Source organism: Vicugna pacos, chromosome 3 (assembly GCF_048564905.1).
Source record: "Vicugna pacos chromosome 3, VicPac4, whole genome shotgun sequence".
Classification (NCBI taxonomy): domain Eukaryota; kingdom Metazoa; phylum Chordata; class Mammalia; order Artiodactyla; family Camelidae; genus Vicugna; species Vicugna pacos.
In genome coordinates, this window is record NC_132989.1 from 56,096,159 (window position 1) to 56,119,995 (window position 23,837).

General features: G+C 34.3%; 1 protein-coding gene and 1 non-coding gene across 3 annotated transcripts in view; both read left to right on the forward strand.

Annotated features, from left to right (window-relative positions):
• Positions 1-23,837, forward strand: part of SKIC3 (SKI3 subunit of superkiller complex) — a 74,100-nt gene that overhangs the window by 17,969 nt on the left and 32,294 nt on the right. For both annotated transcript variants that reach the window (XM_072958367.1, XM_072958368.1), the window contains 19 exons: positions 4,282-4,422; positions 5,274-5,375; positions 6,216-6,355; positions 8,479-8,565; positions 8,658-8,761; positions 9,178-9,304; positions 9,925-10,104; positions 10,428-10,552; positions 11,768-12,021; positions 13,192-13,294; positions 15,477-15,653; positions 15,742-15,886; positions 16,053-16,131; positions 16,220-16,281; positions 16,399-16,455; positions 17,890-17,958; positions 19,586-19,660; positions 20,258-20,399; positions 22,482-22,575. In XM_072958367.1, coding sequence (XP_072814468.1) covers positions 4,282-4,422; positions 5,274-5,375; positions 6,216-6,355; positions 8,479-8,565; positions 8,658-8,761; positions 9,178-9,304; positions 9,925-10,104; positions 10,428-10,552; positions 11,768-12,021; positions 13,192-13,294; positions 15,477-15,653; positions 15,742-15,886; positions 16,053-16,131; positions 16,220-16,281; positions 16,399-16,455; positions 17,890-17,958; positions 19,586-19,660; positions 20,258-20,399; positions 22,482-22,575 — 2,263 coding nt within the window. The remainder of the gene's footprint in view (positions 1-4,281; positions 4,423-5,273; positions 5,376-6,215; positions 6,356-8,478; positions 8,566-8,657; positions 8,762-9,177; positions 9,305-9,924; positions 10,105-10,427; positions 10,553-11,767; positions 12,022-13,191; positions 13,295-15,476; positions 15,654-15,741; positions 15,887-16,052; positions 16,132-16,219; positions 16,282-16,398; positions 16,456-17,889; positions 17,959-19,585; positions 19,661-20,257; positions 20,400-22,481; positions 22,576-23,837) is intronic.
• Positions 11,523-11,594, forward strand: TRNAD-AUC (transfer RNA aspartic acid (anticodon AUC)). Its single transcript has one exon. It is a non-coding gene; the product is annotated as a tRNA-Asp (tRNA).

The window sequence follows — 23,837 nt, forward strand, 5'->3', positions numbered from 1 at the left end:
CACCCAGTTTCTTCCAATTTTAACATCAGACCCAATGTGATTCCCAAGGCAAATGAACTGATTTTCTTCATTGTATGGTCTCTGGTATCCATCCCTCCACCCCTTTTTCTGCTGTTACAATTGCTATTGAGAAATTGATGGCTAGTATTCCCTCTTTTCTCTCTTTTCCTTTTCAGCTGTAAATAGTTTGTGCCATTCCCTCATTCTTGAACTGCTCACATGCTAATTGGCACAAGAGGATACTTTGACATTTCTTTTTGAAGACTGAATGCTTTCTTAATAGGCACATATATGCCTATAATGTGGATTTGTTGAGTGAACATGCCTGAATATTCCCCAAAGCCTACAAAATTATGGAAGAAAATGGATCAACAAATAGTCTGCAGAGTTTTGCCCATAAATTCAATACTTGACCAAATGTTCTAATAAAGAGATAGCAAAGGGATTATCCTGACTGATTAGAGAGTGTGTTGGTTTATGTGAAAAAAAAAAGAAATCATTCTTTTTTGTGTGTCTGTGCTAAAGAGTGGCTGGTTTATTTATTTATTTTTTAATTTTTTAAACATTTTTTATTGCGTTATAGTTATTTTACAATGTTGTGTCAAATTCCAGTGTAGAGCACAATTTTTCAGTGATACATGAACATACATATATTCACTGTCACATTTTTTTTTCACTGTGAGCTACCACAAGATCTTGTATATATTTCCCTGTGCTATACAGTATAATCTTGTTTATCTATTCTACATATACCTTTCAGTATCTACAAATTTTGAAATCCCAGTCTGTCCCTTCCCTCCCTCCGCCCCCTAAGAAGTCATTCTTAAAGAGGGTTTGGGGATGAATATTTTGCAGAATTGAAAGAAAGAGAGCTCTATATCCTGGCAAAGGGTAGTGGACAGGTGGATAGTTACATGGATGGTACACTGAGGAAGACTTCTTTCCCTGCAGAAATGTTCGTTGTAAGGGTTTGTGGAATGGAGCAGTTTAGGCTTAGGTACTTTCTAGGGTGAAGCATTTTTCTGGGGTGGAAGTTTAATAGTTCACGCAGGACATTTGGAAGCTGTGCTTAATGATTTCTTTCTTTTCTTTTTATTGCCCCTTTAAGCCAGAGTATTAAGAACTTCTGAAAAATCTGTAAGTTCTCTTAAAGGCTGATCTATCCTCCCCCAGAGTACTTTAGTACCTGCAGAATTTGTTACTTCACAGCAGTTAATCACTGGGTTCTTTTCCACTGGGGACAAATATATTTCATTTTCTTTTGCCCTCCTTTGCATGTTGAGGCTTGAAGATTCATTTTCAAAATGACTTAGTTTATAAAGCTTTACATAACAAGTAATGAATAGCTTTCACAGTTGTCATCTGATGAAATGTTATTTCATGCTAAGTGACCTTTTGGGTTTTTTTTTATTTTGCTTTATTGCTAAAATGCAGGAGGATAAGGAAGCTTGGTTCTTCAAATCCAAACAGAAAAGAGCTTAAGATTTTATGTTTTACAAATATTAGAAAATCCAGGTGAAAATAAAGAAATGAGTACACGCCATTTTTTTTCCCTGCCAAGCTAGCTTAATGTAAAAGAAAAATTCTGTAGCACTGGTTGGTTTCTTTGGGATGTCAGAAATAAATTAGTTATTTAAAAAATCTCTCACCTTTTTTGTGATAAACTTTAGGAAACAGAATTCTTATAATCATTACTTAGCATCTACTCTGAACCTTTTCAGAATATCTTTTATCAGCCCCAAGTCTACCTTGCCTTTTTAACAAATAAAAATAATATTGCCAAACTGTTCTAAAGTCACTAAATCTGGAATCTTAGGATCTTTTCAATGTTAAAAGGGCAGATAAGTTAAATAAATTATTTTCTTTTCAAAAACAATGAAGTCTATTTCATTTCTGTTTTTATCCTCCACATTTATTTAGGTATATTTTCAACAAGAATTAGGATGGAGAAGAAATGGATTGAGAGTTGAAGGCTGAATATTCCCTGTCTTTTTACACAGGATGACTAGTGTTGCTATTACTGTTAATGGTTTTAGGAAATACTATAGAGAAATCTTCTAAGTGCCCCGTGGTCATATGTAGAGACCAAGGCCTAAATCTCTTTTTGTTTCTGTAATTGTGCTCCCAGATGTTAGCAATTGTGCTCCCAATATATTAGAAAATTTGTGTTCATCCTAGGCCTTTTGGAAATTATTATCATGTGCCTATGCACACTTTGCTTACTTATATGCAGTTTTTAAGTGACCCTAAATGTGGATGATCATTGGAAAGGTGCGTGATTGGCTTTCCTTCTTTTCATACCAGGTATGTTTTCTGTAATAAGGGTAGTTTTTCTAGCCACACTGGTCTGTCATGAATTATGTTTCTATGGAGTAAGAGAGTTTTGACTCAGTTGGGTAGAAATTAAAGGTAGAATTTTAATAGCCATTTTATTTTCTTTTTTCGAATGCTGAAGGTTTTTAATTTTTCATAGTAATTCTCAGCCATTATCTATTAATGGACTAAGCCTTTTGGGACATCTATTCTGAAAGATATTTTTAAAGGATGATTATATTTAGTGAATGTCTGCCATAGACAAGATCCCATACTGTTCCTTACCCTTCAGAAATTACCATTTAGCTACAGAGTCAACAAAGGCAGGCATTTTTATGTTATAAAACTAGTAATACAGGTGGTATATGGTACTGGTAAATACAGTAGGCTGGTGGTTCTTAAAGTATGATCTCTGGACCAGTAGCATTAGTATCACCCAAGAACTTGTTAAAAATGCAAATTCTCAGATTTAATACCAGACCTACTGAATCAGAAACTTTGAGAGTGGGACTCAGCATTTTTATTTTCAGCATGTGTTTTACCAAGTGAACCAGGTTATTCTGATGTCTAGATTTTCAGACAATTGCACTGGATAGAAAGCGAGGGGAACTCCCAGTGGTTTGCATTTGGAGGATAGGGGGTATATGGAACTAGAGATGTCTATTCTTGGAATTTATATTTATGGAAGTGAGAATGAGAACGTATTGACAGAAGGAAATTCATGTCTAGAAGCAGGCTCGTGTCTTTTTTTCCAGCTTATTAACCAAAGTAGTATTTCTTCCGATTTATTTTCGTATTCCACCAAATAGTATTGAAGTTTTAATTCTTTAGCCGTCATGAATTCTTCTAATTTTTGATGCTAACTTGGATTTCTACATTAATATATAAAATATTACCTAGGAAATATGTACTGGTGTATATCTGGTTTTGAAAAATTTGAAATATGTAACCTAAATGACATCATGCAAAGGATTCACCTTTGACATCTGTGATTGAAACAGTGGTTCCATGTATGTGGTTTGGGATGATATGTTTTATATAGATATTAAAGCATCAGGTCTCTTTTTCAGATAAATTATTTTTATTTGTTCCCCTTATTTATTGTTTTAAGTTGTAGTCTGTCTCAGTTACTTTTTAAGAATCTTCCTATGTGATCAAACAATTTATTAAAGTGGTGAATGCTATTCACAGTTTTTTTCAAAACAGAAATCACATATTTTTATGCTTTTCTGGGAATAGGAATCGTGAGATTGACTGAGGTTGGAGAAAATGGAAATAAAACTTACCATATTTTCTAAACCAAATATTTTTACCAGAGTAAATTCCACATAAATGTAGGCATTGGAGGATTATTATGTGAGCTTAACTGTTAACTTATATAGGAAAAAAAGTTTTGAAAGGATGCAGAAATGTGCTGCTGCACCTGTCAGCTTAAGAAGAATGTGACTAAGTCTTTGTATAGTGTCCTACCGAGTAGGCTGTCTTTTAATCCTAGGATGCTGGAGAAGTCCACTGCGTCTGGCATCTTGGCTGTCCCATCTTTAGCAGCACGTTGTTCCCCAGGGAGAGAGACTGGCGAAGAGACTGTCAATTCCTTCATCTAACAGCCAAAATTGTTACTGCTGAGTAGGAAGGGGAGAGCTGGTGGCAGGCAGTGGGCCCTGAGTCTTAGCCTGGTGGCAAGTCCCGGTAGGTTTCTTGTTTGAAACCCTTGAGTATGACTGCGGGTTCAGTTTACGAATACTGCTGTGGGTGAAGGGTTCTTACTTCCAGTATTTAAGAAGAGGAAGGAGCGTAATGTTCTTCATGAAATGTTAATATTTTCTACATTTGTTGGTCTATTTAAGTTTTGAACTCTTGGAATCAGGATGTGCAGATGTACATGTATGACAGCCTTTGAGATTTCAGTATGTGGGCTTTGGCACATACTGGTATATGTATGCTAATAACTTTTTCTTTTAATTCCAGGAAGTGTTACTGATGAGGGAGAACAGTATTGTTATAGATTAGTGGAAATGGATTCAAAAAGTGGTCCAGGCCTCATTGGTTTAGGCATTAAAGCATTACAAGACAAAAAATACGAAGATGCTGTTAAGAACTTAACAGAAGGTAAGTATAGAGTATGTAGCATATAACATGAAGTAGAGCTGTTACTCAGTCAGCAGGTGTTTATCTTTTGGCTTTTCTTTAAGGAATATATATTTAAGATAGGAGCAAAACAATGTACTTATACTTACTCTGGAGTCTGCTTAAGTTTGAATTTGCACTTGCCACTCACTAATTTCAAGACCTTAGAAAAGTTAAGCAAACTCTTTTTGTCTCAGTGCTTTCATTTGTCAAATAAGGATAACATCTCCATCTTCAGGAGGCTTTAACTTAGTCTTGTCAGGCATGAGGTTTCCTGATGAACTTTCTTTTGAATTGAAATCTGAATGACAAATATATAAGCCTGGTGGTGGGAGGAGCACTGAAGGTCACGAGATGAAATAGCCTGAGGTGAGAGGAAAGCTGGGGTTCAGGGAACTCCTGGTACTTCAGCAAGATTTGAGAATGAGTATGGGAGAAAGAAGGGGCAATAATTGAGGCTGGATAGAGGCCTTGCAAACCTCATTAAAGAGTTTGCATACTATCGAAAGCACAGCTGGGAACCAGTGGGAGGTTTTAAGCAGGGCAATTTCATAATCCCATTTGTGTTTTTAGAAATATTCTGGCTATAGTGTAGAGAATGAATTGGAGTGGCAAACGCTTGCAGTGATCTGGGACGAAGATGATGGAGGTCTGAACTGAAGTAGTGGTGGCAGAGAAATGGATTGACTTATGGAATCAGTGTCACTTTGTGATTGATTAGACATGGGAGACAAGGGAGAGGGGAGGCATCTGATTTGGGGAGTAGATGGTGGTGCCATTTATCTAACTAGTAATGGAAACCTTGGATTTTGTGATTGCTGTTACCCCTTTAGGGTTACAGGAAAGCCCTCTCTGCACAACTGGATGGTATCGTCTCGCAGAAGCCCAAGTCAAAATGCATAAACCTAAGGAAGCTATTCTTTCATGCAGTCAAGGTATTCTTGACATCTTTAAGGATGGTCGACTCTGTTTCTTCTCAATTTCAAGGAGAAAGATAATGGTTTTAAAACCCAGATGCTATATTTTATATTTTAATTTGCCAACTAATTTAAATTTCATTGAGGAGGTTAAAAAAAAAAGTTCAAGTCTCTATGCATGCCCACTAGTATAGTTATTTTTAAATTGACAACAAGTTCTTATCAAAGGTTTCCTCTACTTGGAATTTTGACAAAGTCGGTTTAGGCAAAGATGGTGATGCCCTGTCTTTGTAACAGGGAAGTTTTGGGTGTGTCCTTTGACCTTCACTCTAATGTAGATTCTTGATTCCCCTAATGTAGATAATAGATACACAAGGGTATCCTGGAGCCTATTTGAATGTGTTCATGTAAGTCAGGTGCAGGGACAGGAAAACATAAAAAGTGATTCACTGCTCTTGATGCAGCTGGTGGCCTTGAAACACTGTGGTTCATCTTAATTCAGCTTCTTTCCCCTTCTATTATCCTTAATGTGCTATTTTTGTTAGAGATGCTTTGGCTAAGGCTTCACCTTTGTTATGTAGCAAAATATAGATAGCCATTGTTGTGTTTCAGGATGTTCAGTTATGTTATGTGAAGATAGAGGTTTTAAATTTAGATCTATTCTATTTTAAATTCAGGTATTTCCATAAAGAGTTCAGGGAAGAATTTATATTTAGCTTTGAATTATTCCTCATGTGTATTGTTTTGGCAATATTGTATTCTTGCTGTATCTGCAATTTGTTATGTGTTACCCTTAAAAAGAAAAAGAACAGTGAAGTGGTATGGCTGTCTTCATTCAGATGTCTTTAATTTTGTCAGGTCTGAAGAACATAGATAATCTTGGTGTGTCTGGTGGCAGTCTTCATCAGAAGAATCTTTGTCTTCATTTGAAAGCAGAGGCTTTGATTAAACTCTCAGATTATGAATCTTCAGAGGAAGCAATTCGTACTCTTGATCAGGTAGTCTTATCATCAGATTTTCCCCTTCAACTTATTTAGCTGCCTGTCAGCCAGGCGTCAGCCACCCTCTCCTTACCATAAATATTTACTTAACAAAAATTTTGTGTTAGAGGTGTGAATTCCCAACACCTGCACTTTTCTATATCATTCACACAGTCGCAAACTCCTAAAGTTATTTGCCTCTTGGTTAAGTACTTAAAATTCTCTTTACATGATGCAGTTTCTTTCTTCAGTTCTTCCTCTTATTCTCCTTTTCTCTTTTTGCCCTCTTAGGTTATTACTACTTGATTATTATTAATTTGAGATTCTAAATTTTTTCTTCCAGAAAATATTTCATTGATTATTGATAAGAATTATTAAAGATAGTAGTAGCTTCATGGTAGAAAATATTTCTTGTTTTATTCTTGTTTATTAAAACAAGATTATTATTATTTCTTGTTTATTAAAAAACACTCAGAGGAAGATTGATATTTAAGAAGGAAACTGGTTTCTTACTATTTTTGGTTCAATTTGAAACTCCCTAATAAAAACGAATTAGTAAATTATGAATTACAATAGCGTGGTGCCTTTAAAGATTTTTGTCAGATAAAGGCTGTTGTTTGTATAAAATTAAAATTATATCACTCAGTATATTGAAGGGTTTTGAATTTTTGTAAAAAAAATTGTTTTGTATATTTCAAAGGGCTTTGCATTTCATAGTATTTCCTTAAAATTAGAACAGTTGTCAGGATCCTTTAATTTCTTTCTACTTGTCTTCCACCAATAATGTGTGAATGCTTTGTAGAGGTCTCTCCAATGCTTTTTTTTTTTTTAACAAAAAACAAACCAAACCCCAAAAAAACAAAATGAAAAGTTTCTTGAAGAACTGGTAGACTCCAGGTCTGAGACAGAAAATGTGCAAGGTGAGCCCAGAACATTTTATAATGTTGGAAAGCAAAGAAACTGTATAAGGCTGTTAGAATTATGTCAGAAGGGCTGAGGAACAAGCAAGAATTAATTTTTTACAGGCTAAAGAGGAATAGTTTGAGCACTAATAACTGCCGTGGATTAAGACATCATTTATGTTTAAATCCATGTGTTAGTGATGTTACAAAAAAAAAAAAATCACGAAATATCCTCCATAAATTTTTGGAGGATGCTAAGGAACCGATTGGAAAGAATCAAAGTATTTATCCTGCTTTTCTGTTATGAACTTTTCCTCAGAATACTCAAGTAGAAAATGAGAGGAGGGAAATTTTCTCTTTAAGTATCACATCAGATAAGGAAAGAAGGAATGAAAGAAAATCACCATTTTGCAATCCACAATGAATTAATAGATCTAGGCATTGGAGACCAATGGCTGCTAACATCATGAGAAAAAAGACAACCACACATAACCAGGTGCAAGTGCACGTGAGGTATTCCTTCCAGACCATCAAACCTGAATCAGATCAAACTTCTAGACCTGCTAACTTATAGAAGATACAAGGGACCAAGGAACATGTCAATACCATGAGAATACATTCAGCAATTACCAGACTGTGAGAAACTGTGATAATGGCCCATAGTTTTCAACAGTTAAATTGTCAGGGAGAAAAAAAAAAAAGAGATGGAAGGGAACCCTATAGATTAAAAAAGACTTGAGATATATCAGCCAATTGAAAAGTATGTACCTTATTTGGATTTTGATTAAAATAATTATTTAAATTTTTGGGGAGACAGCTGGTAAATTTGAACACTGGCTAATTATTTGATATTAAGGATGTATTGTTGGTTTTGCTTATGTGTTTATAATGGTAGTACAGTTATGTTAGTAGAAAAGTACTTAATTTTTACATATCAGATGGAAAGTTATTTCTGGAATAATCTAATCAGGTGTGAGGTGAAATGGGTGGAGGTAAAGATGAGAAAAGACTGGCTTTGAGTTAATAATTTTAAAACTGGATGATGAGTACATGTGGGTTTACTATTCTCTAATTTTTTAATGTATCTGAAATTTTCTTTAATAAAAAATTTACAAAGAATGAAAGTTAATAGTAATAGAAATCAGGATCTTTAAGTTTTTATTCTATGGTCCTTCTTTAAAGCAAACGTTGCATTGTGTTGTAGGAGATTTGTAGCAAGTCTTTGCAATTATTTTCTAGGTTTCTGATGCAAATAATATCCCAGGACTTTTGGTTCTCAAAGGCTTGGCCTATCTGAACAAAGGCTCATTAGATGAGGCTTCAAAGGTTGGTGTTTTCATTAAAACTGAGGGTTTTTTTTTTTTAAGTTAGAAGTTATTTTTATCTGAATAGGGAATTGACAGACATATACTTTATAGATTATGGAAGACCTTCTCTCTTCTTATCCTGACCTCGCTGAAGCTCATGCCTTGGAGGCTTTGATTCATTTTACCAAAAAGGACTATCTAGAAGCAGAAAAATGGTAAGGATGTATTTAGATTGCTAGTAAATCTAATCATATCTTAATTTATTATTTTTTTGAGAATTCAACATGAGTAGGTTTGATAAAGATCCCGTTCTGCATAAATTTGATCTTTGTAAACCTCAGTATTTTTTAAGAAATGTATTTAGCATGTAACACAAACTATGACAAAATTTCATGATGAGTTTGAAGTCTCATTAGCTGATCATAATATTCATTAGACATACATAATGTTTAGTTTTAAGTTCCTCTTCTTCAAGTCATTTTTTTCTCTGATAATCTAAATCCTGAATTAATGACTTGTTTGTAATTTAGCATCCTTGAATTGCTCGAACTCTTATTGTTTCAGTTAGGAGTCTCCAACTACATATATAAGTGTGTATATTAACATTCCTTACTTCCCTTTCGTGACTTAGTTTTCAGAGAGCTCTTGAGAAAGATGCTGAAGTTGCTGAATATCATTACCAACTTGGATTAACATATTGGTCCATGGGTGAAGAAACAAGAAAAGATAAAACAAAGACTCTTACCCACTTTCTAAAGGTAACACCTGCTACTATTCAATTCTTAGTTGAAATGGATTCATTACAAAATTATAAATAATATTCATGTAAGTTAGGTACTTAAAATTATACTTTACAGAATTGTGTTTTGTGTTTCATCTCACATGTAAGGTTTTGTGAGAATGTTATATGGGTGTTCAAGGAGAAAACTGAACCGTAAAAATATAAAAGTTAACTTATTTAAGAAACACATGTTATAGAACAGAAGACATAATTGTCTCTGGAAAATAATACTGTTTTTAGGTAATTTCCACTGTACTTTTATCAGTGTATGAGTCTTATAAACTTCTATGTGTTTAACTTCTTATATTTACATGTGTAACATCTAGAAGCTTTACATTCTTACCTTGACTCAGATTAATGTAATAATAACTCTAAATTTCACATTTGTTTTAACAGAGAAATAGCATTTTTACATTTGTTTGTTTTCTGTGAGCAATGATGACCAGCTTTCATGTCTTAAATCGGCCTTACGTAAAGTCTATTCTAGCATATTTTGTATATTTAATTTTTTTCTTTTGTCTGTAAATATATATTCTGTGTTTTTAAAGGGACTCATTTAAACAAACTAAAATTCTGTTATTAATTTTTATTGCAAAGGCTGCCAAACTGGATCCATACATGGGCAAAGTTTTCTGCTATTTAGGTCATTATTACCGAGATGTAGTAGGAGATAAAAACAGAGCCCGTGGATGTTACAGGAAAGCTTTTGAGTTAGATGACAGTGATGCTGAATCTGGAGCTGCAGCAGTTGACTTAAGTGTGGAGCTTGAAGAGATGGTATGTCTAATAATTTAAACACTTTTGTCTTTTTTTTACCCTGAGTATAGAAATAGAAATACTTTATACATGTATACTTGAAGTTATTATTTTTATTTGTAGATGCGATAGAAATATTTTTGCCACTGTTTATAAATAGAATGAATTTTGTTTTTATTGGCAGAAATCATATTACTTAATGTTAAACTGGTTCAGTTTATACCAGTGTATAAGTTTAAAAAAATCAGGAGTGGAAAATGAAAATATATTTGTGTACTTTACATACGTGTTCAGTAGTTTTATAATATTTAACATCGCTAATATTAGTCTTCTGTTATTGTTAGGAAACTGCTTTAGCTGTCTTAACAGCCGTCACTCAGAAGGCAAGTGCTGGAACGGCCAAATGGGCCTGGCTTAGGCGAGGACTGTACTATTTGAAAGCTGGTCAACATTCTCAAGCCGTGGCTGAGTAAGGCGCCTTACTATGTTTAAACTCTGTTAGACAGCCGAAGGGTTCCTTAAATTAAACTCCATTTATACCCAAATGACTTACAAGTTGCCTTGTACCAGGTGGTATTTTGAGGGAAGAAATAGAAAAATTTATTTATGGTTGATTGGTTCTTATTATCTGCAAGGCACTGGAATTGCTGGACATTGAATTAACTGAAGTCCTCTTGTTGAGGAGGTGTACGTCCAGTGATGTGACATCTTGATAATATCATATAGGGTTCTTAATAGAAATTCGAGGAAGGGTAAAAAGCCAATGTTGATATCTTTGTTGTTCTCCCACTGATGAGCATTGTTTGGGACAGAGGAGATGTTGGCAGCTTGAAGGACATTTGGAGCAGTTCATTTTTAGTAATTTGGTTTGAACTGTACTTAAGGGTGAAGAAAATATATTTGAATCAAAGTTGTTTCTGATTTACGTTATCATCTGGAATACAGGCATTTAAAACTTTTTCATGTATATGGAATTTGATCGGAAACTTAAAATATGCCTGTTATTCCTATTTTTCTACTCTTATGTTTTTGTTTTGTTAGGAGGCTTGGTGGGGGTTTATAGGCTGGTGACGCATACTGAGAAAGATACCTCTTCTGGTAGGATAGGAAACTGAAGCTCTCCCACATAGTCAAGGAAATAAATTTTGGTGAACATTTCTTCAAAAAAGTAATTTGTTCTTACTCATTCCAAAATTACAATAAAATTTCCTAGTATTAAAGAAATACACATCATAAAAACAATAGGTATACTTACTTTAAATAGCACTTTTACACAGGGAACTATATTAAGTATCTTGTAGTAAGTAACCTATAATGAAAAAGAATATGAAAACGAATATATTTATGTATATATATGACTGAAACATTATACTGTACACTAGAAATTGACATAACATTGTAAACTGACTATACTAAAATTTAAGAAAAATAAAATAAAGGGGAGGATAGTTCAGTGGTAGAGCATGTGCTTATCATGCACAAGGTCCTGGGTTCAATCCCCAGTACCTCCACTAAGGAATGAAAAATAAAATAAATTAACGTCTTATAATTAAAAAAATATCACTTTTATCCTTAGGAAGAACCATGGATATGTATGATTCAGTTAAATTATTTTCTATTTTTCTTTCATACGTGGAAGTTGTTCAACTACTTTTAATTCTCTTACTCTTTCTTGAAATTTTAGTTTACAGGCAGCATTAAGGGCAGACCCAAAGGACTTCAATTGTTGGGAGTCACTAGGAGAGGCATACTTAAGCAGAGGTGGCTATACAACGGCCTTGAAATCCTTCACAAAAGCCAGTGAGCTGAACCCAGAATCCACATACAGTGTGTTTAAGGTTGCAGCAATACAGCAAATCCTAGGCAAATACAAGGAAGCAGTAGCTCAATACCAGCTGATCATTAGAAACAAAGAAGATTATGTGCCTGCTTTAAAAGGTAATTTCTTTTTAATAGCTCCTTTGACTTTTGTGATACTGAAGTACAAAATCCTTGAGTAAATTTTTAAATGTATCAAATAACTTGAAAAGGGCTTCTTTAGTCAACAGCAAGTGTCCAGTATGAACCTCTTATAATATAGCTTGTTATATAGAATCGAGAATTGAAGGATCAAATTTGGTTTCATAACAGTTAATAAATATGATATGATAGAGATTTAGCTTTTAAATAAATAGCATAACTGTTGGATCTAAAAATGGATCTCTAAGACAAGAATTTCCCTGCGCTTATATTTTGATAATTAATTCACTATATCCTCAGAATACCTTAATACTTTTTAGTTACTTTGTAAATTATAGAAGCTCAGATTCTCAATTTTTGAACTTTAGAGGCAGATTGCATTGTTTTGTAATTATCTAAATTAATTGTATTTCCTTTATAGATACTTGTTCCTTCTTAACAAATTATTTTTGGTAGTATAAAGTAAAACACCACATTCATATCTAATTAAAGCTTTTATGATTATTTCTAACCATTTAAAGAAACCTAGAGCCCATTATATTTGCTTTCCCCCATTTCCTTTTCCTTTTTCTTTTTGAAGAAACAATTGGAGTTTAATTCAGAAATACTGTATGTTTTGTGACATGTAACTTAGGCCTTGAACCCCTTTTAAAAAAAATTTTGTAAAACTCCTCCACAGAAGGAGAATTCACATTTATTAAATGTTTACTAGGCACTTTAGAAATGGCATTTTATTTAGTTTTTATAGTATAGTTTGCTGCACAGTTTTGAATATAAAGAGATCAAATCTTGTTTCATAACAGCTAATTAATAATATGATAGCAAGTAGCATCATATTAGATATTATTAGGTAATATCCCCATTTTCAAAACTAAGATTTTAAGAAATAAGTAATTTGCCCAAAGTTAAGGAAATTCTTAGGTTCCATAGATAATTTTTATCTTTTTGTACATGCTTATTCCAGCAGAACCCCACCATTTGAATTTCTTGCTAAATGTATGCAAGACCATGCTTAAAGATAATTTTTATAAAATATCATTAAGTTTTGTTTTTTGGAAAGTGGATGTAATATAACACCAGTAAATTTATTTGAAGTTCATTCTAAGTGGTCCTTTTACATATTTTAACAACTACCTTACCTGATTTCAGGTTTGGGTGAATGCCATCTCATGATGGCAAAAGCAGCTCTAGTCGATTATCTTGATGGGAAAGCTGTGGACTATGTAGAGAAAGCACTGGAATATTTTACTAGGTTAGTATTACTCTTATTATTCATTGTGTTTATTTTCTTAGTATTGTAATAAAGCCAGATTTAGAAAATCACTCTGTTTATCCTGTTAGCTGTAGCAGTCATTCAGAATATGAAATATAAAGAATAATGGACTAGCAAATTAGTCCTGTAACATACGTATTGTATTCATTTTGCACTGGGGAACAGATACAGTTTCTTGCTTTTAGCAGCTCACATGCTGGATGCATAGAGAAGGGTAGGTAGGAAGAAGCAGTCGGCTGGTGGGGCAGCAGCTTGGATACCATGTGTTAGTGTTCTTGTTCAGGACACCGAAAGGTGTGAGTATCTCTAATTGAAACTGACTGGAAAATGAGGCTTCAGGTGCACAATGTGCTTTATATTCAGTGCTCAGGGCCTATTTTAGACTCATTGGTAGGGCTGAAGGTGAAGGGAAATGAGCAATTTGGTTGCTCTTGGAGAGAATCTGTGTAGGAAAAAGATGTTAAAACAAGAAAGGAAGCTGAAAAATTTCAGTAAATCTGGTTATTTTATAGAACTCAATTCATTAGGTGGAAGTGTCTTTTGTAGTAGATGACTTTAAAAAGTACACAAGTTAGACATACGCTAATTTTTTTGTTCTTAAACATCTTGTGCTTCACTTCTTTACCTACTTACCTTCGTCTCTGTTTCCTGTTTCTCTGTTGCTGTAAAATTGCTTTGCTTTGAATATGAACCAAGTCTGAGATGAAAACCTTTGTCTTTTTTCTCCCACTGATTTTTATTGCTACTTTTCAAGTCTCACATAATACATATGGCTCTTTCCAAAGAAGACGATATTGTGAAGAGGGTTTTTAAGGGTATTTCTTTGAACTAGTATTTAAGAATAGTTGTGAACCTTTGAATGATGATATGTCAGCTACCAGTACTGCCTTTCTGGTTTCTGGATAATATGTAGCACTCACAACTAATTATAAGGAGGTATATAAAGCTTTTAAAGTGATATCCCCAAACTTACATTTACTTCTAGACTTTAAAAGTTCAAACTAACACACTTCGTATGTAAGGGTGATAGAAGTTATTTCACTTTACAGATATTTTATTTTTCATTGTATGTGAAAGGAGATAAGCATTTAGGTTGTTAAAATTGCCAGTGTTTCTATTCTTTTTTCCCCTCTGTTTACTTCTTTCATGCTGTCAATTTTAGATATTATTATAAGATGTTTAGGCAAAGGAGCTACAAATAGTGATGTTCTTCCTCCTGATCTTCAGTGGGCTTTCAGTGATGACTGCGATAATTAGTCTTATTTCTCAGGAAGACATTGGAAAATGATGTTTGGCTGGACTCCATAAGTAGAAAAGGCTATGAAAAATGTTCCATCTGCTTGTCCATCTGCCAGTAACATAGCTGTTTGTGATAGCTGATTATCAAGACTTGGCTTAATTGTGATATTGCTGTGTTTTATTTATAAGATTTTGAGAAGAGAAAAATGAGGAGAAATGTATAGCTGAGATTGTCTCATTCTGAAAAGAAGTGTTCTTTGTCACCATAATTAATATTTTTATTTAGTTTTTGAGCTTGTCCACTCACTCTTACTTGCTTCAGTTGAGTTTTCATGTTTCCATATTTAGATTTTTGGTATTCTTGATCTCAGTAAAAATCTTTTGGACCACCAAATATATTTAATATATCATACATTTAGTAGTCCTTTTTTGTTTGAGGGAAGATCTGTAAGCAAACTTGAGTTAATAATAATCAACTGTGAGAGAGTTACCAGCTATACTGTTTCGATTTTTGTTTAAATAAGCAAACGCAAAGAGCATAGTTAAAAAGATTCAGTATTGAAGGTAAATTGGTCTTGGACAGTTTATGGATTTGCTTATGTGATTTCTGCTGCTTCTAACAAGAATGATGAAGAATACCAAAGAAATGTTTGCGAAGTTTCTGGCTCTTAAACAGAGCCTTCTCCTCCTTCTCCTTTCTCCTTCTCCTCCTCTTCCTTTCTTTTTCCTAATAGGGAAGTGATAAGATGTAAGATTGTTAGAAGGAATAGGGTAAAGCATTCACTACATTTAACTAAGGAAAAAGCTCTTAATCAGGATTGTATGTACATTTTTTCTGTTTTAATTGTATATAGTAGTGAGGAAGATAAACTCTATACTTTTTGGAAGTAATTTATAAGAATTATACTGTTTCTTTTTTTAGGGCTCTGCAGCATCAAGCTGACGTGTCTTGCCTTTGGAAGCTAGTTGGGGATGCTTGTACCAGTCTCCATGCTGTCTCAACATCTAAAGTGAACGTTAGTGTTCTAGGAATCCTTCTAGGTCAGAAAGAAGGAAAACAAGTACTAAAGAAAAATGAGCTCCTCCATCTTGGAGGAAGGTAATTTACAAAGATTGCCAGTTAATGACATTCAAATTGAATTAGAATGTCATAACAAAACATAACATTGACTTTTGTATTTCCATAGGTGTTATGGCCGTGCATTGAAACTAATGTCTACATCTAATACGTGGTGTGATCTTGGAATTAATTATTATCGCCAGGCACAGCACCTATCAGAAACTGGCAACAACACGAATGATCTTCAAGAATTGTTGGAGAAATCTTTACAGGTATGATTTTGAAAATTTTTTATAAACTTTTTTAAAACTTACGGGCTTTTCTGAAAGATGTTTTTGATAAAGTAAATCTTGTAGTGTTTTTACATAAAACCACATTTCTCTTGATATAAATGCTGATATTCCAGGAAATAAAAATTTGTCTAATTTTACTTTTCAGTGTCTGAAAAAAGCCGTGAGACTTGACAGTAGTAATCACTTATACTGGAATGCTCTTGGTGTAGTTTCATGTTATAGTGGTAAGAATTGAGTAACACTTCAATATTTTTAGAAGATTGTCTATTTCAGTCAGTGAAGTTCAGTTTTATCAAAGTGTGTATTTTTCAGGTATTGAAAATTATGCCCTTGCTCAGCACTGTTTTATCAAGTCAATCCAGTCAGAACAAATTGTGAGTGTTTCTGTGTGTCTTATCTATAAAAAAGAAGTTCAAAATTTAGTATTAATAATTTTCTGAGACTGCCTTATAGACAAGGGACCTAATTTCGTATATGTGTGTGTTTTTTAGAATGCTGCTGCATGGACCAACTTGGGAGTGCTATACCTTGCAAGTGAAAAAATTGAGGTGAATATATCATCTGTTTTGTTGTATTAAAAGTAAAGAACATTTTCTATTTACGATCTCTTCATAATAGCTCAACTTCTTGTGGAGAAATACTTTGCACATTGTTAACTAGTATGCTCTCCAATTTGCTGCTCAGTGATTGATAACATTGTTTATTTTATTAAATAATGAATGTGTACGGTTTATTTTCCTGTCCTTGCCACAAGAAATTCCTGGTTTTGTAATTATGTTGGTTTTTCAATTAGACATTAAAACAATTCTACTGTGAATTATTTGGGTGTTTTTCTTTTTATATTCACATGTAAGAGGAGTCCCATGTAGGCTGTGTTGGGGGTGGTATGATAAAATAAGGGCAATGATTAGTAATCTTTAGAAGCTGAAATTTAACCTCTGCTTGGGTGATTTAGATTTGGCTTTAGCAGATATTAATCCCTGTACATGCCATGGTGTAATTTGTCATACTTGAACAGTTATATATTAGAGAATTGAAACTATAGTAACGGGGAGCATGTCTGTAGGTCATGTTTAGAAATTTCCACAAGTTTATAGATAATAGCACATCTGTACTGTTTTGTGTTTCAGTCAGTATATTGAATATCATCCTTTTAAAATAGCTTCAGTAATATTCTCAGGGATACCTGAGGTCACTGCAAAGATTGCTTTAGAAGATTGTAAATTCAATGAAGAAAAATACTGATTTGGATCTTAAAATATGTGAAAATATATTTTTGAAATGTAAACAAAGCCAGGTGTTAGTTAATAACTGTGAGTGTAATGTGGTGGCATGGCACAGTTACTGCCCATGAGCTTACTTTTTTATAAGAAAAACAAGTCTACTTCCTGCCACATGTAGGTGATTGGGAAAACAATATAAAGCAGCATATAATGGTAAGTTATTCTCTGTAGCAGAAAAAAAAAGCATGCAACTTACTGTGTCCAAGTAGGGTATCTTGAAAGTTCCCCGACTGCTTAGCACAGTATGTCGACCACTCCTTGTCACCCAGTAGCAGGTACGTGTCTCAGAACTCATTGTTAGTTGTTGTCTTCCCAGTTAAGCTCAAAGAGAAGGGAAAAGACACAGGTTTTCTCTAATTACTTCCATCAGACCTGTGGCTTACCAAATGGATAGGTCTTGGTTAAAAGGGCTGCAGACTATGAGTTAGAGTGCCTTTTCATTGAGGACCAGAATCCCTAAGCCTGTAAAGAAGCTGTCGTGCCCAGCACTGTTCCAGGACTGTGTAGCTGAAACATTGTTTTCAGCATTGCCGATTGTGCTTCAGCAGTGAAGGTTTAGGTTCATGCGTATTTACAGTGACAAATCTGACTGTCCTTATTCTTTTATTTTGTGCTTTTTAAATCTAAGCAATTTAATATTAAGTTTATAAAATGAGTTGATATGTGTTTTTTTTGTTTGTTTTTGCCTTTTTCCTCTAGCAAGCTCATGAAGCTTTCAAAATGGCTCAGTCCCTTGATCCAACTTATTTAATGTGCTGGATTGGACAAGTAAGCTATACAACATATATTTATGCATAACCTATGTTATAAATAACCTATTAATAGAAAGTGGTATAAATATCACGTTAGTATAAACAACGATGATAATAATGATAACAGGTAACATTGGAGGGCTCACTTTGTGCCAGTCACTGTGCTAGGTTCTTTGTATGTGGAAAATTGAAGCTCAGAGATGCCAGGTATCACTTCCAGGATCATACAGCTTGTAATGATTAAGCTTTGATTTGAGAGGCTTTGAGCACCGTCAGTCTGACATTATTATGTTTAAAAAATAAACCCAGAACTCAGCATACATTTGCTAAAAATAATGAACATTTACAGAGATCATTTTGATTACATTTTCTCATTTTCTGTAAAATCTTCATGTTTGATTTGGTACTTGTTTATGAGTGCCCACCCTCCTCCCCTACCCGCCACCCGCATAGTTTAGATTTTTGTACTGCCAAATAGGAATCAGGCTACTAGTCTGAGTCTGTCACTGACTGACTGTTTTACCTTAGCATACCACTGCTGGATTTCATTTTTCTCACCTGAAAAAGAAGGGGATTGGCCTGATTGGCCTCCAGGGTCTTCTGGTTGAGAAATGGTAATAAATTAGTAAGTGGTTGATTATTTCAGTTCAGAGAATAGTGGGAGCATTACCCATACTGAAAAATCATTAATCAGGGTTTAGATATCTTTTACTGTATTTTACCTTGGGTCTAATTCTGATTAATTAGTAAAACAAGCAGAGTTGGAAAAAGTAAACTCTTACTCCCATCAACTGGTAGCATTGGGGCAGTGGCATTACTACAGTAATCTCTATGTAAGTCTTTGGACCAAGGGGCCCCAAAATTTGCATTTCTAACTGCTCCCAAATGAGGAGGATGTTGCTGGTTCCAGGGACTTCACTCTGAGTAGCATGGCTATAGGTCAGTAGATCTTAGATGCTTATCAGAGTTACCTAAGTAATTTTGCCTTATTTTTCAATTATTTTTTATTCTCAAAGATAATTTATTTCAGGAGGTAACTAGTAGATTTAATTAAAAGTGATAACAATAGAAGTAAGACTTAATACTAAATTCTTAATTAGTAATGTGTGATACGTAAAAAACCCTGATTTCTTATAAAAGATAAATAAGCTTGAAAGTAATTTTAACTGTCACATAATCTATAAAGTCAAAAGCATAGATATAATTTTTAAAATACAGACAATTTTAAAAATAAACATGTTCTCACTCTACTGAGATCTATGGAAGCTGAATTTCTAGGAGTGAGGACCTCCTTTTTAAAAAGCTTTCCAGTTGAATCTGAGGTGATTCTACTTCAGACAAATACCAGTATGATTAGATCAAGGGTGAGGGGAAAGGGAGAAGGGAATTCATCAGTGTTCTGAGGAATTTTATGTGGATTTTTCCACCACTGCCTGGTTTCAAATGGAGTTCTGCAAGCATCTGTCAGCTTAAGGTCCAATTTAACAAGTTATTCTGGTCCTCTGAGCCAAGGGAACATGGTAGCCAAGATTGGAAAAGAAATTAACTTTGCTTTTAAGCACAGCTAGTGGTCCTTCCAAACAATTTCATTTATTATTATTATTCCTTGAAAACACATTAAGAACTTTTTTTTCCTTTTATAGGCTCTAATTGCAGAGACAGTTGGAAGTTATGACACCATGGACCTCTTCAGGCACACTACAGAGCTCAGTATGCATGTAAGAATTTGTTCATTCTTCAGAATTCATTAGTGAATAAAGTACTACCCTTGTTGAGAAAATGAATACATGGTGGTATCAGATGTTAATGACAGCACCATTCTTTCTTAGGAACAGGTTGCTGTCTTTAGAGAACTTCAAGAGCTGATGAATAAATGACATTGGGATTTAATAGATGCAGTAGTCACAAAGAATAGAAACTGAGACTCTGGGGAAAAAAAGTGAGATAAAAAACTAAATTTAGTTGACATTTCTGGATTATTTATGAAAGCATTTTAGAATTCTTTTGATTGATAATTATTCATTTGACCTATGGGAGTGGTGCTGAGAAGCAGCAAACCAACCCATCCATCAGGACTGTTTTCTGCTCTGTATTTATCCCATTTAATTCTTCTACTTAGATTTGAAGCAAGTGATTTAATTATGTTCTTAGCTATATTTTATCATAGGAACTCTTCATTTAAAGGCATTTAACAGTTGACTTAAAGAAAACTAAGATGTGATGTTTACTGTATTGAGGTGCATTGTTTCATTTTTTAATTTTTATTGGGATATTTATTACCCTATGTTCATATGTTAACTTTGGCACTTTTACAGACTGAAGGAGCAATAGGTTATGCATATTGGGTCTGTACAACATTGCAAGATAAAAGCAACAGAGAAACAGAGCTGTACCAGTACAACATCCTTCAGATGAATGCAATTCCAGCAGCACAGGTTGTTTTGAGTAAATACATAGGTAAGGCACCTGTTACATAATGGCAAGATATATGAATAACTGTCAAAATAATTTAAAGAGTTTAAATTAAATTTAAAGTTAATTCCAAATTAAATGCTAATTCTTTAAGATAGGAATTTGCACTTTCCTCACCAGTGACCAAGTATTCTGCGTTAGTAAACTTTAGTAAGGATTGTTGAAGAGCAATAAGAATTATTGTTATCTGATGATTCAAGATAGAAGTGATTTCCATGCTGTAGTAGAAGGCATTTTGGAGCTTAATGGGCCTTAATGCTTAGTTTTGTGATTTACTTTCTCTGAAGTCTTAGGCCAAGTATTTTACTTCCCTTAACATCTCTTAATCTTGAAAAGTAGAGATAACAATACTGAGGTTGCAGGGTTGTGAGAATTATATGAATATTATATGCTTCAGGTTCCAAACCCAGTGCCTTTAACATCCCCCTTTAGCACCTGCTCTTGCTTCAAGATACTGGAAAAGTATGTTTAGGCTTAGGAAAAGGACAGAATGCTGAAATTTTATTAACCATCTAGTGTAATAATTTCCATTCTTCCTTAATAAAACTAACATTGGGTTTCAGTCTCAGCTCCACCACTTAGCCAAATGAAATCTTGGGCTTTTTACCAAATTGAATTTCAGTCCTCCCTTCTATAACACAAGAGTGAAAATATGTATTGCTTAGGATTTAATGAGATATATGTACAAAACATTATGCAGAGTACCCAGCCTATCCTAGATGCTCAAGGAATGTTAGTTTCACTAGCATCTTATTTGTCCCTTGACAAAATTCTAATAAAGAAGCTAGGAGTTTAACAGAAATATTGACAGTTGAATAATCTGAAGAATCAGACAGACTGAAAAGTGGGAGAGAAAATGCCTCATCATTGTAATATGCAGGATGGTAACACTTGTGCACTGAGCCTGGGGCACTTGAGTAGAAGGCAGTTTCCAGACATCAGCACTTTGGGACATTAACATGTTATGCAATGTGCCAAAAGGAATGACTAGTGAATATCTAGAGCCTCTGAGAAAGTGTATGATCAGAAATTTTGATAGGTTTCCTTACAGATGGGAAACATTTGTAAAGGATTTATATAAAGAGGTAAAGCTTTAGCTTTCTGCAAAATTCAGCTACCTGGAACATGAACAAATCATTCCCTGACAATTATGCATAGCTAGGTTTTTGAGTCTGTAGTGGAGCCATATCATATATTCATTTATCGAACTTAACTATGTGTACTTGGCCAAAAAGTAAGTTAGAAGCAGGAAAAAGAGGGGCAGTGGACAAGAGAGAATGCAGATGAATTGTCTGTCCTGCTGTTTGCCTCAGGGTGAGTGTGGATGGAGGGCATAGATCTCTTACTCAGCTTGACTCAGTGTGGTGACCTGTCCTTGTGTGCTGACTTTAGGATTTTTCAAGAATCATTTTGACTATGTGATTTTCACACTATGCTTTGATGTTAGAACCTAACCATCACATAAGATGTGATTATACTATACTTTGTTTAACAGTTTAAAGGATTTGAAGGCTTGCTTCCCAATACAACTAAGTACATCAGATGTATTTCTTTCTTCATTAGTAGATACATGATATGTTTTGATATTAGAATTTCAAAATACTGCATTGAAAGGGCCCAAATCATCTTCTGTTTCTAGGGTACAATACTGAATTTTTTTTTAAAACATGGAAATTGAAGCAGAACCACCAAGAGAAATTGTTACTAAATTTAATCACAGAAAGGTTTAAGTGATTAGCCAAAGAACTGAATCTCCTTGTAATTCAAATGACTAGTTTTAACATGAGCTACGATTTCAAATTATTGTATCCTTGGAAATAAAAATATTCAAATTTTGAAACATAAGTAGAAACCATATGTAACTATAGATGTTATTCAATACTTTTAAAGAGTCATAAAATGATGATTGGTATTTTATAGTCATGATGAATTAGATTACTGTTCTTAGCAATGCCAGTGAAATCAGGAAATAGTCTGGTGTTTAAGATTTTGAAGCAATTGAAAGTAAAACTAATATTTTACAAACACAACCATCATGCACTTGAAAAGATATTTTTGGATTTCCAGAAAGAATTCAGAATTATGCTCCAGCTTTCACAATGTTGGGTTACTTAAATGAACATCTACAACTGAAAAAGGAAGCAGCAGCTGCATACCAAAGGTAAAGGCACCGTTTAATTGAAATTTGACCCTTATTTGTCATTTGGCCCTTTTAAAAAAACAGTCTCATTTTCATGAAGAAAGTACTGATAAAATATTCTGATTCTTTTCCTGATCTTTCATTATCTGTTATTATTACATCTTTGAAGGTAAAAAGATGCAGTTCCAAATTTTCAGCTGTAATTTGATTTCTTTTGCTCCTCCTGTGAGAGCAAGAGAGAGTGAGAAGAAAAAACAAGAACCAAATTAAAAAAAACCCCTCGGATTTTATTTTAGAAAAATCTATCTCTTTAGACTTTGTCTAGCTTTATTAAATGTAATTATTTATTCAGAGAGAAATGAGAACATTATATATTGGTTTGAATCACTGTAATATCTACCATATAGTACTTATTCATTCAGTAAATACTTGTTGAGCTGCTGTGTGCCAGGCAGTGTTCTTGGCACAGGCAACGTAGCTGTGAGTTTACACAGACATAGGCTCTCTTCTCACGGAGCCCGGGTTCTGGTTGTGGAGGCACATGGTAAGCTAATAAACATCTGGGACAGTAATAATTGCTAAGAAGGAAAATCAGAGCAGAGTAAAGGGCCAGACACTAGTGGCAAATAGGTTTAAGAGGGGTAGGTTTACTAAGGAGGCGGTTGAGTCTGGCCTGCAGGAAGCGAGGCCACAAGCCATTGGGTTATCAAGGCAAGAGCACTCCAGGCAGAGGGAACAGCGAGAGCAAGTACTCTAAACGGGGTGGACACGGCACGTTGAGGAGGCAAGGACGGTGTGCTCAGGTGGGACGACCAGCCAGGAGAGTGCAAGGAAATGAAGGTCAACTTGAAGTTTCATTCTCAACAAGTCAGTAGATCTGTGAATAAGAAAATTATTGGTCTTGTGAGTACTAGTTTAAAAGTTAAAAGACCTGATTAGCTCACCTCTGAGGCACATCATCATCCTAAATCTAAACAAGTAGATACTTGGAAGAAAACTTGTTAGATAAAAAAATAACCGAGATGTGTCCCAGATGCTTGCCATCGTGTACAGATCCCTCAGGCGCTCAGAGAAGCCATCACCAGATGGTGCTGGAGGCTGTGCAGTCAAGGCTTATTTTGCCAGGTGTATGTGGAAAGAGGTCTGTTTCTTTCAGTGTTACAATAAAGTTACCAGTAAAGAAACTGTATAAAAGTGATAGAATACAGCAGTGAGCACGATTTTCAGAGAACATTAAGCAGCTTTTGAATGCTTGCTACTCTTGTGGAGCGTACATTATAATT